General features: G+C 40.2%; 1 protein-coding gene across 2 annotated transcripts in view; it reads right to left on the bottom strand.

The window, feature by feature from the left end:
• CRIM1 (cysteine rich transmembrane BMP regulator 1) overlaps positions 1–19,586 on the bottom strand; it is a 509,439-nt gene that overhangs the window by 307,555 nt on the left and 182,298 nt on the right. For both annotated transcript variants that reach the window (XM_019527120.1, XM_019527119.1), the window contains one exon: positions 13,796–13,916. In XM_019527120.1, coding sequence (XP_019382665.1) covers positions 13,796–13,916 — 121 coding nt within the window. The remainder of the gene's footprint in view (positions 1–13,795; positions 13,917–19,586) is intronic.

Below are 19,586 nucleotides of genomic sequence, written 5' to 3' on the forward strand. Positions count from 1 at the left end.
GATTCTTTGCTAATTGACAAGGATGTGTATTCCTCCTTACCAGTATATCCTGTATACCAGTCTGCCTCACCCTGTACAACTCCAAGTCAGTTCAAAGTAGTGAAGAGGCATTTTGCTGTAGTGACAAGGTTCCCTAAGCCTTGGTACTGTGGCTTGGCAACTTATCTTGTTCCACTCTGCTTTGAGCTGATCTAGAGCAGTGGTTCTCAATCTTTGGTACCTTACGTACCTACTCCCTGCCGATCAACACAGCAAAAGCAAAACTGGAAGTCTCACCATCCTATTTTTTCCACCACGGCCCGGGCAAAAGCAGCCTGTGTGGGGCCTCCCTCCCTATCCCCTGGCACACTGACACTGGGAGGTGAAAGCCCCGGCGCACCAGACATGGCAGGAGAGGCAGCAGCTGGAACTTCCAGCCTGAGCAGGCAAAGACCAAAACGCAGCACCCGTGTACACACTGCCCATGTCTTGCATACCCCTAGGGGTATGTGTACCATGAGTTGAAAAAGACTGATCCAAAGCAGTGCAGGGTGAGGCAAAGGCATTCTGCTACTAAGCATTTGGCTGGGGAAAGTTCACTACCATCCCAAACTTCTCCAGCACCTGGGAGGACTCGAACTGCTGCTGTTTTTTGTACCTTTTCCAGACTGGTGTGATCCTGGTCTCAGGAAGACATGAAGAGTATTTCCCTGGCACTTGACTCTTCCCAGTCCAGGAGTGGAGGGGAAGGGAGGCAAACAGGCATTAGTTCCTTACAGAAAATCTCTCCCACAGGCATGATCTTTCTTGCTTAGTAAGATCTCTCTCTTGAATCAAGCATATTTCCTGCGAGATAAATTTAATGAACACTTTTACACTCTTAATTTCTACATGGAGTGCAGGGATTCTCCCCATAGAAACTGAACGCTTGTATGTGACCTGAGGGTGTCATACTTAAAGGGCACACGTGATGCCTAAAAATGGACTTTACTTGTTCAATATGACATAAAATAACAATGTACCTTTTCCTCTACTGTTATATATACAGTATATTAATTAGGAAGCATGACACTCAAATATTTATGACAGCAAAAGGGCTGAGTGAACTATCTGGCCTGCCCCTCTTCCACTCCTAAAAGATTTCAAACCCAAATGAAATTATTTGGATCATGGAGTAATACCACTGATATACTGTGATAACGGAAGTACAAAAATATCCTTAAATGACTGATGAAAATGTTTGGATCATAGAATAGAAATGGTTGGTTTGATTTTTGCAACTTGGCAGAAATGTTGTAAAGTTTCTGATATCCTTCTAAAGCAGGGGTGGCCAACCTGAGGCTCCAGAGCCACGTGAGGCTCTTCGGAAGTTAATATGCACCTCCTTCAATCTTTGCACACACACAGTGACCAGCTTATTTGGAAGCTGGTCACCATGTGCTTGTGCAAAGATTCAAGGAGACATGCATTAACTTCTGAAGAGCTGCATGTGGCTCCAGAGCTCCAGGTTGGCCACCCCTGTTCTAAAGGATATACATTTAAACATTATGTCCAGTATTAATCCCAGTTATAAGACTGTCATTCCCCCTATGGAGCCCCAAGTCCATTTCAGTACAAAAATAAAAAAATCATCTAAATACACACCAAAAAAACTACATTAAATTATCCTTAAATTTATAGGATCAAGCACTCAAAAGTTAGGAAATGCCTGTGAAACCTCAATATGACCTCTATATCCATTATGATACAAGTCTTAAGTTACGTATTACTTTTTCCAAGGGACCCCAGTCTCATCTTTGGTCCACTCAGTGGGTGGTGCTCTCTTTCCTAAGGATTTGTCTGAGAGGGCAAGCTAGAGCACAATAGGCAAGGGCATGAATTTGCAGTATACTTGCTACCTATCACTAAATTCCTCCGAAGACACTATTCTTATATTAGAACAAGCAAGAGAGCCTGATTCTGGAGTGGTGAGAGCCATGGGTTCTGATCCCTGCTGTCAATGATATTTATGCATTTTATCCAATGACTTTCAATGCAAAATTCCTAAAGAGCACTGGGAACAAAATCCAGGCTTCCCTCCTCTCAAGGAGATTAGGCTATGTAGTCATAGTTCATGGTTTCTTTCCTGCCCAGTGGGCCAGCTTCACCAGGAGGGATGGAGGAAGCATTCAGCCCCGTCTCATGCACAGATGGCTGTGAAAATTCCTCTTGGATATCTCAGTTATGTACCAAACTGTTCTGAAGTTTTGAAAATTCTAGTAGGCATATATCTGCATCTTCAGGCACTTTAACAGCTTTGAAAATTTGGACCATAACCAGAAAAAAGCTGTCCCTTTGCTAACTACAGTTGGTATTTCCTTTGGTTTTAGATTCACAGAAGTTAAATGAGTTGGTTTCAAATGTTTTCAAATTCATTCAGGGCACTTCTCAGATATTTTGCTTCCCAAAAATAAAATCTATAAACCTGTCTAGAATTACCATGATCACTTGACTTTTGTTATTTAATTTGAAATATTGCCTTTCTTCACCCTCCCAAACACATTACTACTACTAAAGGGTACAGAAACACAGATACTTTTTACTGGCTTTTATCCACTCATCTTCTAAGGGGTTTGCAATTGGTCTTCATGCATAATAATGTCACCTTGTATCTTGTCAGGTTCAAATCTAAACAGCACTAACAATTTTCGCTTTAATAAACCTATTTAAGAAGTTCTCCATTTTTTTATACAGAGAAACAGGAACAATGTAATTATTGGCAGAAAAGGAGAGGGATGATAGCAGATCGTTTGAAGTACTGAGAGGTGCTAAATCAGTTATATCCAGAAAAGTTTTCCTTTTTGAGAAACTATTTGAATTTTTTTTTAAGTATTTTTCTGAGGGATCAAAATTTGGTACTGGTGGTTTGTTGTTGTTGGTAGGGGTCCTGTTCCCCCCTCCCCCCTTCTGCTGGAAGGGAAAAACTGATTTTTTTTTCTTTTGGAAAAAAAGGAATGGAATTTCTGGCTTGCTTCATGAGTTGTCTGTTGCCTGGGTTGCTCGACTCTCTAGACAGACAGCTGTTCAAAGAGCTGAACAGCTTGGGGAGTCAGCTGCCAGGGAACAAGGTAGACCAGTGAGTCAGGGAGCTGTCTACCTAACTCCCCAGTCAGGTGGCTGTCTAGGATGTCAGATTCCTCCTTGGGAAGGCAGCTGTCTGGGGATCCAGCCAAGGTGTAGATCAGGCTACCTGACCATTCCAGCTAGCCAGGCAACTGGGAAAGCCCTGGAAGCCCTGTGTCTATAAGCATCCAAACAAGCAGGCAAAAAGCCTGGAATTACAGGATGCCCTACAGCCTAGAAAGCTGAAGGCATGAGACCTAAAATGTCCAGGGAGTTACAAAACTTGTCTGTCTATAATCAGTAAGATTTGGAGAGAAACAGGGTTTTCAGTAGGTTCCTGACTTCATTTTTAGTAATAAAACAATTCTCAAGAAAGCTGAGAGAGAATTTAGCATTGGTATTTGTTCTAGTTTAATGTTAGTTTTTCTCCTCATCCAGCTGTTTATGAGTGGCTGCATTAATCAATTTAATTTCCAGTACTTAGTTACCATATGGCCCTCCACAACATGACTTTATAGATGGAAGAAGGGAAAAAATAGTCTTAAAAACCCCAGAAACCTAAACTAAAATGTTTTTTCTTGGGAATATGGAATATACAAAATATATGACGTTGGATATTTTATATTAGTCATTTAAGATGCCCAGCATTACACATATGTGCTTTTGAAATAAAGTTTAATAATGCTGACCATTAGCAAAAATATGGTTTCTGGTACCCCATCCCCAAATGTTCAAAGTCAACAATATTTGGACTGAAAGACCAATCCTAGTTTTATTTTGAATTTAAACAGATTTTCTCTTTTAACAAGAAAAAATGAAAAAATGTAACAATACAAAATGAAAAAAAACCCTGCAAGTAGACAATTGTATGTATAATATAGCTACATACAAGAAATGCAAGGCAAGTCACCTAAACTCTATCATCCCACACACATACACAAAATCTGTTGGATAGCCTTTAATAGCTTATGTTGCTTTGGTATTTTGAATAGGAAATAATTAGTAGATAAAAGATTTCTGGCTTGATTCTGAGTATATGAATAAAAGTGATATTTGGTCTGATCTAAAACTGCTGAGACTGAATGGAAAAAATACTGCTCCTTGCTCATCTCTTTGAGAAACCTAAAATCTATTTCCTAACATGAGTTAAGTCTGAAAACATCAACCCCACTTCCTGACCAAACATCTCACCAATAAGAAAAAAATCATTAAAAGATTCCTGCAAAATCTCTGGATTTTCTAGACACCCTAATTTTAAGGGCTAGAGAAGCCTGGGGAGCAATACCGTATATCTACTTGGACCACTTTTAAAATAATGAAAAAAAAATAAAGTTTAGCAACTATGTTAGTTGTGGCCCCTTCCTTAATTTTCAAAATTCGCTGATTCTTAGTTGAATACAACTATACAAATGATGTGGCTCTGTGCACAAGGTCATGTCCATGGACTGCCTTGTGGAGTGGATCAGGCCCATGGACCATCCCCATATACTAGTAACTTTCTGTACCTATGTAATTTTAGTAAACCATTGAGCTAATATTGGTAGAACCAACAAAGTATTATACCGTGTGAATAAGATCTCCAGCTTTTGACATTTTACTAAATGGAGTTATTTTTTTGTGGAACACAAGAAGATGGTAGATAGTATTGTGTAAATGTAAGAGGTAGTATTATAACCCTAATGCTAAGGAATTTGCAGTGGTCCTTTTCTGAACTCTGTCTATGCATGCATGTAATATTTGGGATTGAACACCTCCAAAACAGGTTTGCCTGCATGTTCCCTCCTCCTCTCTCATAAGTCACTGCCCATAGAAGATTGCAAAGAAACATATATAATGTAACAGCATGTATCAATGGCGCTACTGAACGCCATTAACTTTTTGTCTATTTGGTAGGCCTTAAATGCGCTCAAGTACTCTGCTGGGTTTGTTGGGCATATGGCCACAGTGGGGAGGCAGGGGGAAGATAGGGTCTCTTCCAAATGCTTCCCTTGAAACTAGGAACTCACTTTTTATAAAAAGAAAAAAAAGGGAGGGTTCTAGAGAACAAGACAGTGCCTTCATAGAAGAAGTGTAGTGCATGGGCAAGGACTGGCAGTTTCTGAGCTCTGTTTCCAAACCAGAGTGCTTGTTCTCATTTTCTTTCCCCCCCTTTTTTAAAAACAATAATTAATTGAGCATATTAGTATTTTGGGGATACAGTGAAATGTACTAACTAGCTGTTTATCTTCTTCTCCAAAATTACAGCTACACTATCAGCAGCATATTTTTGTAGACACTGCAAGAGCTATTAAGTAGATAAAGGGCTAGGGTATTGACTCGAGTTTGCTTCAACTGCTGGAGAAAGGAGAAAACAACTTTCCTTAATGTAAGTGGATTTGAATTAAGATAAATTTCCAATGATATGTTTAAATTGTGTGAGAGGCAGTATAAGCAAGGGACAATTTGAGAGAAGGGATTAAAGGGGGGCGGGGAGAGATTAAGGGACAGAGGACTGAACTAGTACAACAGCTGTAGCATCAGAAAGCAATGATGTACCCCAGCCATAGGTTTTAAAACCAGAAGGTCCACTGATCATCTAGTCTGACCTCCCATACAACAAAAGCCACTGCATTTCAGTTACACCTTTACTGAGCCCAGTAACTTGTGTCTGACTTAAGTGTACATGCCAGGAAAGATCTTGACTGTTGATCTGAATATATCAAGAGACATCAAATCCAACACTTGCCTTTGTTAACCATCACCCTCACTGTTAAAAATCTGTGCTTTGTTAACAGCTCTCTCTGCTAAATTAAATACTCCTTTTTAAAAAAAAATTACCGGGTATCTTCTCTTTGTGAAGATATTTCTTCATCAAGACAACACTGGGTTTTGTTTTTCACAAGTTAAACAGATTGAGCCCTTTCACCTCACATTTTCTCCAGCCTTTAAATATTTTTGAGGCTCTTCTTTGCATCCTCTCTAATTTTTCTACATCCTTTCTTGACACAAGGCCTGTGATGCAGGATTGTCTCACCAATGCTATACACAGAGGTTAAATTAACTCCATGCTCTTACTCAGCAAGCCCATTACTACAGTTGAAGTTCACATTAGCCCTTTGCACTAGGAGCTCATATTGCTTTTCCTAAGATTTTTTCAAGAACTGCTTTTGAGGATACAGTCTACCATTTAAGTATGATCCACATTCTTTTTTCTTAGATATATGGCATTGCATTTGGCTGTATTAAAAAGCATTTGTGTGAATGGCAAATCAATTTAAACACTCAAAAGCACTTTGTGTAATTAACATTTGTTCATCATTACTTATTTTTCCAATCTTTGTCATCTTCATTTTTTTAAAAATCAGCAGTGATTTATTAATTACTTCCACATATTTAAAAAGTGCTCTTAAGCCCTTTCCACTATGGTTCCTAGGGCTCTGTGAAGCTTCAGTCGCCGATTTGATTTGGCAGAGATTCGGCCTGATTTGCCAGTTGAATCTCCGAATCGAATCAAGAGACCCTTTAATCTCTCCAAATTGAGTTGGAACCCTCCAAATCGATTTGGAGAGGTTCAATGATTCAGACACAGACACAGCTTTAAATGTTTTTTCTACATACTTCAAGGTACCAGCCAGCTTGTGAATGCTGATATGCTGAGGCAGATGGAGTGTCCCACAGAAGCGTGACGGGGATCCCCAGCATGCTCGAAGGTGAAGCCAGAAGTGGACCAAAAGCACTTCTGGTCCACATCCAGGTCCACCACAGAGCGCACGGGGGACCCTCCCCCTGACCCGGCAACTGGCACCTGCTGGGTCTGGGGGGGCACCCAGGGTTCCCCAGCAGGCTCTCTCTGAGCCGGGAGGGTGCGGGGGGTACCCCACATGCTCGGTAGTGGACCCAGAAGTGGACCAAAAATACCTCCAGTCCACTTCTGGGTCCACCACTGAGCATGCGGGGGGCCCTCCCCCGCGTTCCTGTGGGATGCTCCATCCACAACACCACTATAGCATTCATGAGCTGTGCCTGGTACCTCCAAGTATGTAGAAAAAAACATATTTAAAACTGTGTCTATAGCAGATTTGCTGATTCTCTGAATCAGTATCAAATCTTCATATTTGGATTTGGCCATATCGAATTGGGACAGCGATCTCAATCAATGAATGGAATCACTGTCCACCAATTGGGGCCGAATCCAAATCTGAATCAAATACCCATGCCCATTTCGCACACCCCTAATGGTTCTCTATTAGCAACAGTTTTTTAAGATCAGTCAGACTACCAATTTTTAATCCATTTATGGCATACTATATTAATGTTCTATAGTGTTAATTTTTTAAAAAATGCCTTTTTAAAATGTCTAATTATATTAAAGTTACCTTGGTTAACCAACCTTTACGGGACATATGGACATTTGGGGTAGTTAGGGGAAGGACAGATTGAGTTTAAAATGGCCACACAATCTAAGGTAAGTTTAGATGGGGGACCTATGGGAGGGAAGGGGAGTTGTGGGGGGCAAGCAAGGTCTGCAGTGTTGTTGATGGGGTCTGGGAGGGTTTGGTGGGATCAGGGGGGTTAGTGGGGTCTGGAGGAATTGGGGGGTTGGCAGGACTGGACAGGTTTTCTGATCCTGCCAGAGAAGGAGCAGAGTACTGAAAAGGTTGATCAGTAACCAGGGAAGAAAAAGAATTATGCTCTTGTCACTGTTTTAGAGAGGCAACTCTAAAACCAATCATTGCACAATGGTTAATAAAATATTTTTTTCAAATGAAGTATTATATGATGAAGTCATATGATGAATAGGAACCAATTCTTCCAATAGCAAAAAATAGGAAAAAAATGTCTCCGAGTACAACACAAAGAAAATACCACAGCTACAACTTGTCAATGTTTTGGTGACACATCACTTCGGCAGAAAAAAACAGAACAAAACTTATTTGCAAAAATCAAAACCTTCTCTTAGGAAATACTGATTTTGATTAAATTTTGCTTAGAAAAACTGGGAGAAAAAGTATATCTAGAGCAGAATAATTCAGTTTTACATTCTGAAATTTATTTTCCTTTAGAAATTTATATAAACATAATAGAAGTGGAAATTGATGCATTTTATTTTTCAAACAAACAGCTATATGCATAACCATTGACATCTAACAAGTAATATATTCCCTGTAAAAAAGTCTGAGATGGAAAGCTACCATTTCAAAAATTTCTTGGGGGTGAAATCTGTACTTTTTTTTCCTTCTTAAATGCAGAGAGATGGACTAAGACAACATTCAAAGAAGGGTGAGTTTTATACCTTGGATATAACACAGAAAAACCAACAGCTGCTCTAAAGTACAGCTATAAGATTCTGCAAAGGCAGGTGACATTCAAATGTTGGTACACATGATGGCAAGCCTTGTGCAGGTAGGTCTCAATGTACCTAGAGTCTGCAAAGCAAAGGGTTTTAACAACAGTACCAACTTACAATCAGTGAAGCATCTAATGTAAATGTAAATATAAAAATATCCACTGTTGTTAAAGCTAACTTTCCACTGCAAAAGTAGATATCTCTCCTTTTAAATGATACATGTATTTCTAGTCCTGCTGTGTCACTTGATCTTATTCCTGTCACCTGTCCAGGGCAAAGTACTCCCCCCATCAAAGGAATCTTTGGGAAGCTGCACAGGGACCAATGATTCTTGTTTTGACAGTATAACATTTAATGTTCATTTATTCCTTTTCACTTTATTTCTATTTGGTATGTATGGACTTTCTCTTAAATTGCCAGTGTAATGGGAACATAAAGAAAAGCCAAGATGCTTGGCCTCCTAGCATTAAGTTCCTGTTTCTAATCCTACCCTCAGTGAATTAAACTTAATAGTCATGCACCCCACACCTATATGGAACCCTTCTAAAGGATTCGCAAGACTAGAAGAACTATTCCCAACCGGCAATACCTTCTATCTCATAATGAAAAATATACCAATTAAATCCACTCCCTTTTGAGTGAAATATTTGGAAATCTAAGACAAGTGGTTTATTTCAGGGTACAAGGGCTGAAGCAACCTTTTATTTTAATGTTAACTCGTACCATAATTGTCCACCATGTCTGTAATGCTTCATTACAAAAATCTACCTGGCACTATGCACCAACTTTCCAAACATTTTCCCACTCACTGAATCGTTGTCTGCCATTCACAACTATTGTCTGCCATTCACACACACACACACACACACACACACACACACACACACACACAATCTATATATATTATTTTTAGCTGTAGTGGAAGGCTAATTCAGATCTGGTCAATCATTTATGCATACAACACTTCAGTTAAGGCTACACATCAGGAAAGCAAAGCAAAAATAACTACATTTAATTATTTTATTTGAAATACAAAATGAGTTGACAATTGCTAAAGATACTTCTAAGGATAATATTTTTTAGGTCTGTTCCATCCCATTTCCTGAAATAGACTCACAGGGCTCCTGATTCCCAAAATAGCATATCGTTCCATACCTTTTCTGACCAGTTGGAAACAAACATGCAAGACAGAAGTCTCTCTCCTCCCACTTAAATAACTCAACATCTGCCAAGTCAGTGATTTAAATTCATCTATCGATCCATTCCCGAAGTTTAGTACTCCAGGTGCTCTTTAACTGTACTGTTACTGAGCTTGCATTAATTGACATGCTGCTGCTAAAATAAATTATAGTTCTTGAAAGAAAAGTCTATATTTCTTAATACATACTACGTTTTAAGAAAGCAAAAGTAGTTTGTTCATTTCATTAAAATAGTACCAGATTTTGTGAAATTTCTAAAAAACTGAAATCTATATTAGGTCATGTCTTTATGACATTTTCATACAATGATAAAGGTTGGGGGGTGGGGTTCAGGCTCCCAAAAATGTCTCAATTGGAAAAGTTATACATTTTGCAATTTTCCACAGGATTTAAGCCTGCAGAAAAGACACACAGAGGTTAATTTTAACAAAACAATTTAAGAAAAAGATTTGGCCTGTTCCTTATGACCCCAATTCAACAAACCAAAAATATGTTTACAAGTCTATCTCTGTGTTGAGTCCCACTGACTTCAGTGCAAGCTAAGTATACATTTTTGTTGCATCAAGGCTTATAACTGTGTTCACCTTTGCTACAGAGCAGTGGTACTCAACCTTTTGGCCCCATAGGCCAGATGAGTGCTACAGGGCTGGTTCATAGGTTAGACCGAGTCCTGAATGCCAGGATTGGGCCTGTGGGTTCAGCACTGCTACCTCCATGTTCTGTGCACTGGGATTGGGCCCCAGGGGCCTGATGCTGTCTCTTCCTGTTCTCTTGCACTGAGATTGAGACCTGAGGGCCTGGTGCTGCCCCTTCCCAGCCCCCCACATTGGAACTGGGCTCTGGCAGCCAGCACTGCCCTAATGTGCTGAGATTGGGCCCTGGGACCAGGCACCACCTTTGCCCAGCCCTGCACACTAGGATAGTGCACCTGATCCAGTGCACAGGGCTGGAGGCTCCCCTTGGTTCTAAAAATTTAGTAGCAGGGAACTGGTGCCACCTGTTCCCTGCCACCAAATATCTGGACCCACAAGGGGCCTCGCAGGCCAGAAGACAGTGCACCATGGCCAGATTTGGTCCATGGACTGGGGGTTGAGCACTCCTGCTATAGAGGGATGACAGTCCCGGTCCACCTTTTTTGATTCCATCTAAAAGAACTTCTATACTTTGTTGTCACCTCCCTAGTTTCACTACCCAGACAGGCTCCGTAACCTCTGCAATCCTGCTTCCCTAAATACAGCTTTACGGGGATCTGACACCAGCTACCTCTGATGCACTACACTTCAGCACAACAGTGTTAGTACAATGGACAGATGCAATTTTCTGAGATTGGCCTCACTCTAACAAATTTCACTTCTCAGGGTCCTTCCTTTTTACATTTGAATGGTGCAAATAGGAACCACTGGTGGCTTAATACTCAAACTGCACTATGGTTTCAACATAGTAGCATGCACAACTAATTTCATTTGAGGTACCTGATGATAACTAGTAAATTGTCTTAATAAGCAACATAAAATCCAGAACCCACTGCTCAATCCCAGTTAGCTAAACCAGGCACTTGGCTGACAGGCAACTGGCTGAAACTTTGCCCTAACCTAGATGTGGAGCTTATGTGCTCCTTCACAGAATCTTATATACAGCACCTCTACTCCCAAGGTAGGGATGTAAAATCTATCTGCAAAAGAAGGAAGGAAGGTTAATGAAACAGGAATCCACACATCATACTGGGCCAAATCTGCAGTTATAACATTGAAAGTCCAGAGTACATTCAGAGTTCAAATGTTTACTCATGTGTGAATAACAGAGGGAAAAACTGACCCTTCCTGTACATGTTGAGATGTGTGGAAGGAAAATATCAGTGAGCGAGCAGGGAAACATTCACTGAACAATGAAGAAAGATATAATGTACTTAAAATGCAACATTTAAAAAGAATGTGTTTTAAGCATGGCTAATAAAATCTAGTTAAAATAATGAATACATTTCTACTGAAATGATTAGTTATTTCTTAACTTAGGTAGACAATGCAGCTACATTACATCTAGTTTTCCTTTTCATTTCTGCTTGCATAAATTACTTAAAACTTCTTACACTTTTTTAACTTTTTTTTTTTTCCATTTTCTTGATATCAACTGAAACAGGTACTACATAGCAACAATAGCACATGACCATGTAAGTAAAGATACATATTTAACACATGGACCTAAAGGACATGAGTGTCACAGAAGCCTGAGATTCTCTGTTCCTTTAAGAGGGAAAGCAGCCCAGCTAGGGTGCTCTGCAGGGTAGGCAGGGAGCAGCAGCTGCCAGTCACCAGAGCAACAGGGCTACTGAGGCAATTTCCCTGGGCTGGCTGCTGTCAGCTGACAGGATGTAGGCAGGGCCCTGGCAGCATATAAGCCCAAGGCTGGGGCTAGCAGAGGAGTCTCTCTCTGGCTGCCACAGGGGAAGAAGCTCCTGCCCAGGGGAGCCACCCAGGCATGCTGGGCTGACTGTTTGCTGCCTGTAGGAACGCTGAGGCTTGAAGAGCTCACAAGGAACCTATGCTGGGAGGTACACTGGCACAAGGGGAGAAAGAAGGCTTGCCCTCTTAGAGGAATAGAGGGCTGCTTTCTATGTTGTAGTTTATGTCACAGTCCAGAGGCTTTTGATTTATGTTACTGTTTTACTGGTGGTTTAGGATGAGGCTGAAAGGTGAGGTAAGGAGGCCTAATTAATGCCCAGGGGGTATACGACTGCCTTCAGCCTTGCTGGGGGCAGGCTCAAACAGATGGGCCAGGGGCCCAAACCAGAGAGGGCACAGCCACTGAGGGGCCAGGGGTCCAGGAGACAGGGACCTGGTGACTAGAAGGGACATAAGCCAGGTCTGATTCAGTGGGCCTAAGCTAGAAGGCCTAATGAGATTAAAGGGAGAGAGGCCAAGGAGGCTGAAGCCCCAACAGAGAGAATGACATACCGGTAACACCCATGAGGCATTGGGCATGGTAATTTGGAGCCACACAATTAGTTCACAAGGCATTAGGTGCCCTGCCAGGCACAGCTGACTACACAGGCCCAGCCAGGGGCCTGCTACCAGTGAGAACTAGGGTGCTGGGGACCCTAGTGGAGTCCCCTAGTGGGGACCCTTTGTGGGCTACACAAAGGTCTATGGGCAGCCTCCTTATTAATTTATATTTCCATCAAGGCATGGCAGGAGAGACAAGAGAGCATCCTTGGGGCAGAGCAAGGCATGGTCACAGAGCCACCAGGGTGTGCCACAGCCACCCCTAGGACCCTGACATGTTACGAGTTTGCTTCTCTAACCCTTAGAATTTTAACATTCCCTCTCATATCAGATGTGAGAGGATATGACATGTGGTACTGGGTGAAGACTTTGGTGGACTTGGCTTGCTACTGGAAATCCTTTCTGTTTTGGTCTTAATTTTTTACAACGTCTATCTAAGCTTTTCTGGCTCAAAGCAATGTGTATTCACATTGACATACTATGGACCTGCATTTTAGATGCATCTTTTTTGGTACTGCAAGTTAATATAACTTGCTACTAACAATAATATTTTTGTACAGGACTCCACAAAACTACCAAACTTTTAAATGACTTCTTTGTTCTGAAGTATTTATGACCTTTATATGATTAAAAGTACACTTATTATCTGAACAGTTCTGGGAGGAAAACTTATACTTTCACAGAGCTCTTGAAAACCTCCCTCTGATGGTCTATCTTTGGGTATAGGCACAAATATTTTCTTTTTCTTTAACCGGGTAGGATTTATTCTTTGGTACCATCTTTTGGAATGCCCTAAACAACTTCTTCATTGTCAGATCAAATAACTTCAACCGTTTCATAAAATGATTTGCATTTGGTCAACCAAACTCTGATTATCCTATCCAAGTACACTACCTATCTAATTTGACAATTACGAATATCTGCAAAATACCTAAGAAGAATTTTGTTTCAGAGACTTCACTGGACTTAGAAGTTTATGAAGCTGATGATTTAAGATTGTAACCAATATCATCTGAATACTAAATATGTGTATACGGTGGTTGCCACTGTATTATTCATTAGCAAATGAATCTGGCTATTACAGACAGTTTCAGTATCTATGTTTAGAATATCAAATTTAATACCACACACAGTACAACAAAGTGAGACATAGAAAAAGAATTTTTAACAAATCAAAAGCGGACACAAACCTTGTAGGCAGAGTACAGCAACCATCAGCAGTCAGCCTGACTTGGGTTTCATAGCTATCCAGGGGGCAAATGACTTCCAGAACAGGAGGGCATTCCACTGTGCTGCAATCCACGCTGAAAACTGAAGAACGAGGAGGGGAAAAAAAGAAGTAAATGAGAACTTTCTCTGTTTTAGAAAGCATCAAGGAAAAGAAACAATTAGAGCTAACATTCACTCTTTTTATCTGGGTCAGAAAAGGTTCCTCATAAATAGTACTACAAAACAATTCTAACGTCATAGGAAATTAGGGCTGGAAACTACCACATGAGGTCAGGTAGTCTAGCTCCCTGCTCAAAGCAGAAACAACCCTGACTTACCACCACAGCCAGATATCTAATTTGGTTTTGAGAATTTGCAGATTTGGCAATTCTATAGTTTCTCTAGGTATCTGTTCTGATCCTTTGAGTTAAAAAAAAGTTCTTCCAAATCTCCAACCTAAAATTCCTCCGCTGCAGCTTCAGGCCACTGTTCCTAGTTCTGTCCCTTATGGCCACAGACAATATTCTTTCCCTATTGTCTTTATAAGTTTCCCTTTGGGTATCTGACAATTTATCAGAATCATCACTCATTCTCTCTCTTCCATACTAAATAACTCTACTTCTTTCAGCCTTTCCTCATAAGTCATGTTTCCCAGGCTCTAATATTTTTTGTCACTCTCTATTGGACTCTTTCCAATCTGTCCATAACCTTGGAAGCATGGCACCCACAACTGGATACACAGTACTGCAATTTAGGCCTCAGTAGTGCCAGAATGGAAGAAACACTTCTTTATCTGTAAGCAACAATCTTGTTACTATAACCCAGTATACTGTTGGCTCCTCTTTTACAACAAGAGCACACTGCTGGCTCATATCCAATATTATATTCTAACAATATTCTAACAAACTTTTGTTGCAATTTTAGAACCAAGAACTAACTGAACAAATTTAAGTCATTGAAAATTTCATAAAGCCATCCAACCTAATTTATAAAGCTATTCATTAAATCTCAGCCATGACTTTCAGCCAAAAGGAAAATGATAATTACATTAATGAGCATAAGCAGTAAGGTATTGAGAATACTGACACTGGGTAGGGACATTATACCAGTTTATGTGCAAGTGACTGGAAAACAGTTCAAATCTGTAACACAACATTAGTTCAGTGCACATAAAACCTAGATGGATGTAGTATCAGACTTAACTGATTTAGGTTAAGTCAGTTTACTGAACTTCTGTCCCAGATCCCCTCCAAATTCAAATTAATTCAGTCTCCCAGCATCCCAGAATAGTTTGCACCTCCCCTGCAAATACCCCCTGCCCCCCACAGGTTGGCATATTAGCCTTGACCCCAGCTGTCTGTTTCAGCTGAGCAGAACGGTATGCTCTAGTGCCCTTTGGTTTCTGGCCTGGGCCACTGAAGGCATGTGGCTGCATTTCCACAATCAAAAGTGAATGCCTGTTCCCTTGCTTAAACAGTTTGATCTACACAGTTTACACTAACCTGCAAAGATTGCAGATTCAGCCTCGGGCTTTTTGACTGTCTGTACTTAGACAAAAAGCAAATACCTTAGATTGCTGGAATATCAACGAACTTTCTATAAATAGGTTTTTCTAACTATTTGTTTTAAAAAAAAAAGACAAAAGAAAAAAGAACATAATAATCCTATTTTTTCCTAATAAAAATGAAGTTTATATTTTAAAAATTTAAAGGTTTGTAGTTTCAGCAGTGATATGGTTTAGATCTATGCTTGGAATAAATTAATAGACATCACTAGTTGCATTTTAGTCTGTTTTATCAAGTTGTGTTATACAGGGTTATACACTCAGCCCAAGGGAAAGAGCAGGCTACTAAATCTTAGAACAGTAATAATCTGCAATATCCCAAAGGACAAAGAGGGATAACTGGCTTCTTTTTAGGAAGTATCTAAGGACATAAAATTTTAGATGAAACCTTACTAAAATTAATAAATTATACTCAAGCAGCTGAATGTGGTTTTATCTTACTTAACCCTAAATACATATAGTATAGTAGAATGAATAGAATTTTATGAGTAAAAATGACACAAAGCAATAAAAAGAATTATTGATAAAATGTGTTTGCTTTAACTTTAAATAACTAATGAAGTTTTCTGAAAAACTGCTACCAATATTGTCTTCCACATGATCAGAAAAAAATTCTGAGCTTAAGCATTAAACTTACAAAATGCCCACTATTTTTGGATGCCTCAGTTTCTGTAGTCCTGCTTTATACAGAAACTTGAAATTAATTCTGATTAATTTCACTGTGGTACAGTTCCTAAATATTTCAAGAGAAAAATCAAACCCAGAAATTGCAGCAATCAAGTTCAGTGGACTCTTAAAAATGTTGCTGCATGTGACCTGCCTCTGGCCCCACCTGATGTATGAATATCAAGGATTAGAATTCAGTAATTCCTGCCTTCAAATCTATAGTTTACAGCAGGGGTTTTCAACCTTTTTTAACAAGTGTACCCCTTCTTTCTCAGTTTCTGCTCATGTACCCCTTTTATATTTTTTTCTTGTTTTTAATGTTACCAATTATGTGATACAAGGCAGGCTACACTAATTAATATTAAATGCAGTATTAATATATGCATTAAATATATACATATATCATAGGGGCGAGGGGGAAAAGATTGAGGCCCCTGCAGTGAGGGAGGGAGTGGGGCTAGGGCTGCGCCAGGTTCCTCCCAGCAGGAGGCTGGGCCAGGCTGCATTTGGGGCAGGCAGTGGCGCTGGAAGGGGGGTTATGGGAGGGGCTGCAGCCACTCAAATTCACTATAGCCCCCCAAGCTCTCCACCCAGCGATGCCACCACTGCCTGCCCCAAACACAGCCTGGCCCAACACCCCTGCTGGGAACACTGCCTTAGCCCTAGCCCATAGCGGTAGCCCACCCTCACCCCACATGCAGATCCAGAGCACACACCATCCTGGGAGTGTGCGTAGTGGCAGGAGCCACCCCACCCCTGCCATGCATGGTTCAGTCCCACACCCCACTCCACCTGGGCAGCCCCTGCTCCAACCCCACTCCCTCCTGCACCACTGGGGCCTTGATCTGCTCCCCCCTCACCCTTTCCCTCACAACAGACTTTCCAGCCAGACCTAGCTGCTCTCCTGGCCCCAGTGCAGTGTTGCACTCCTGGCCACCTGCATGCTGCACTGCAGCTGCATGCAAGCACACAGCATTTATCAGCCACATTATTGGCCATATCAGTCAAAAAAGCCAATTGCTGATACAGTTAATTCTCCTTATATTGGTGCCGATCCGATATGGGACCAATGATCTAATTTTTCTCATTCATTCTGCATACCCCATAGAACATTTTTAAGTACTCCTAGGGGTATGCATATCCCTAGTTGACAACCACTGGTTTAGAGCACTAACTTGGAAGGTATTAGCTTGCAAGAAAATTCAGATGGGGAACAAAGGGAAGCAGACACTTCAAGACGCTACAAATAACCAGCAAAGCAATCAATCATGTACAAGCACAAACCAGTTCAAGGTATCTGTCAATAAAATTAAATCCAGCTTATGGGGCTATGTAAGGACATCTCTAAAATGTTGAGAAATTCTGAATTTAAATGAAAAACTTTACTAATCTATATTTAATTATACAGTCACCAGATTAACTTATAAGTAGTTTACATTAACATTTGCATATCATGTAAAAAAAAAAATAAGTTTTCTATCAGTTTTTTTACAAAATAGGAATGGCTTCAACATTAAGAATATCTTATTCTGAAAAAGCAGATTCGCTATTGCTTTCAAATCATGTTTTAGGTGTTCTATGAAAGCATGTATATTTTCCATGAAAAAAAAAATGAGATCCCAGGATCACCCAATATGAGCCTAAAATTAACCAGCTAGAATGTCTCAATTGCTAATGGAAAATGACAGATGTTTCTGTTAAGCCAAACAACAATCAGTGTCCAATACTTTGAGTATTAGTTTGAGCCATTTCACCCTCCCTGACCATGATCTAAGACCCTCAAAAATGCTGCAGAGTGGTAAGGAGTGAACTGCAGTGAAATGTATTATTTTCTTCTAGAACTTTGTTTCTCATGCTATTAAGTGAAGACCAATGGCATTATAGAATTCTAGAATTAAGTACAAATAGTGTCATGGAATCTTAGGATTGGAAGGGATTTCAGGGGTTATCTAGTCCAATTCCTTGCACAATTATAGGATGCATTATTCCCATGCTATTCCACACAAATGCCTCTCCAGCCTCAACTCAGAAACCTCAAATCAAGGAGATGCCACAACTTCCCTGGACAGCTTGCGCCACCATACTGATCTGACAATAAGGAAGGTTTTTCTGATGCTTAATCCTAATTTGCTTTGCTCCAGTATAAAGCCATAGCTCCATGTCCTACCCTCCTCAGCAAGGGAAAACAATTGTTCTCTCCCTTCTTTATAGCAGCTTTTCAAATATCTGAAAACTGCAATCATTCACCTGCTTAATTTCCTTTTCACCAACATAAACATACTGAATTCTTTTAATTTTTCTCATGTACCTTGCATTTCAACCCTTTATTATTTTTGTTGCTTGCTTCTGGATATCTTCCAATTCCTTCACATCCTTCTTAAATTACACAGCCAAGAACCATACACAATATTTTAGCTGAGGTCTTTCCAGCACTGTGTAGAGTGATACTATTACCCCCTGTGTCTTATATACAGCACTCATGTTACTGCACGCTACACTTGTATGTTTTTATTTTTCTTTTTGCACCTGTATCATAGGGCTGCCTTAAACTGAATCTTTATCCCAACCCCCTCATACTGCTGAGCAATGCTGATAAGCTAATTATCTGCCATTTTGCATTTATGCATTTGGCTTTCTTCCCTAGGTTTAACACCTTGCATATGTCTTTGCTGAACTGTCTGGTACTCAGTTCTCTAGTCTATCAAGAACTGTTTGAAACACTCCTATTCTTCAAAATGTTTGCAGGAGTGGATAAGCAAGCTGGGGGGGGAGATGACAGTTTTCAGGGCCTAGGCAATTGGACAAAGGGATTTCACTGCTAAAATTTTAGATATAAATAGAGGTGCACCAATATATTAGTCCATATCATATCAGCACTGATAAAAGGAAAACTGATATTATTGGCAATCAGCTTTTTTTGGCTGATGTGGCCAATAATGCTGCTGATAAATGCTGCGTGCGTTGGGAATGATCTTCCAATACCCACTACCCAGCAAACACAACAGGTTTACTAAAAAGTAAAGAGACTTTACTCCACAGTAAAATTAGAGTGATTACATGAAAAAAAAACCCAGCTTAAATCTGCATAAATCAGTTAAATCCTGGGTAACGCTATCCTTAGAAAGTGAGGAGCATTATACAGAGCATTATAAAGTATACAAGAATACTGGACATATGTCCATTCCCTCAGTTTCACCTGAGTATAGAAATCTGCACAACGCGAAACTCTCTCACACCACCTAGCTATCAAGCACTGTAACAGCACTGACTGTGGACAGCCTACTTGGGAGAGCCTTATGCATCCAACACCCTACCACAGAATAAGATCTGGAGATAAACTATTTTATAATAGTTATATTTTGTGTCTGCAAGCTAAGACAGTTTTCTTTAAGCAAGAAAAATAAAAAGCAAAAGCAAATATAAAGGAAAATTACTGACCTATAATTCTATTTCTCTTAAAAGTTTTAAAGAAATTTTGTTTTCCTGGATTTGTCTTTGAGCCTATGACCAGCTAAATTCTGAACAGCATGATTTTCAAACAG

The sequence above is a fragment of the Gavialis gangeticus genome, unplaced genomic scaffold, assembly GCF_001723915.1.
Source record: "Gavialis gangeticus isolate Ggan-Ray unplaced genomic scaffold, GavGan_comp1, whole genome shotgun sequence".
Lineage (NCBI taxonomy): Eukaryota > Metazoa > Chordata > Crocodylia > Gavialidae > Gavialis > Gavialis gangeticus.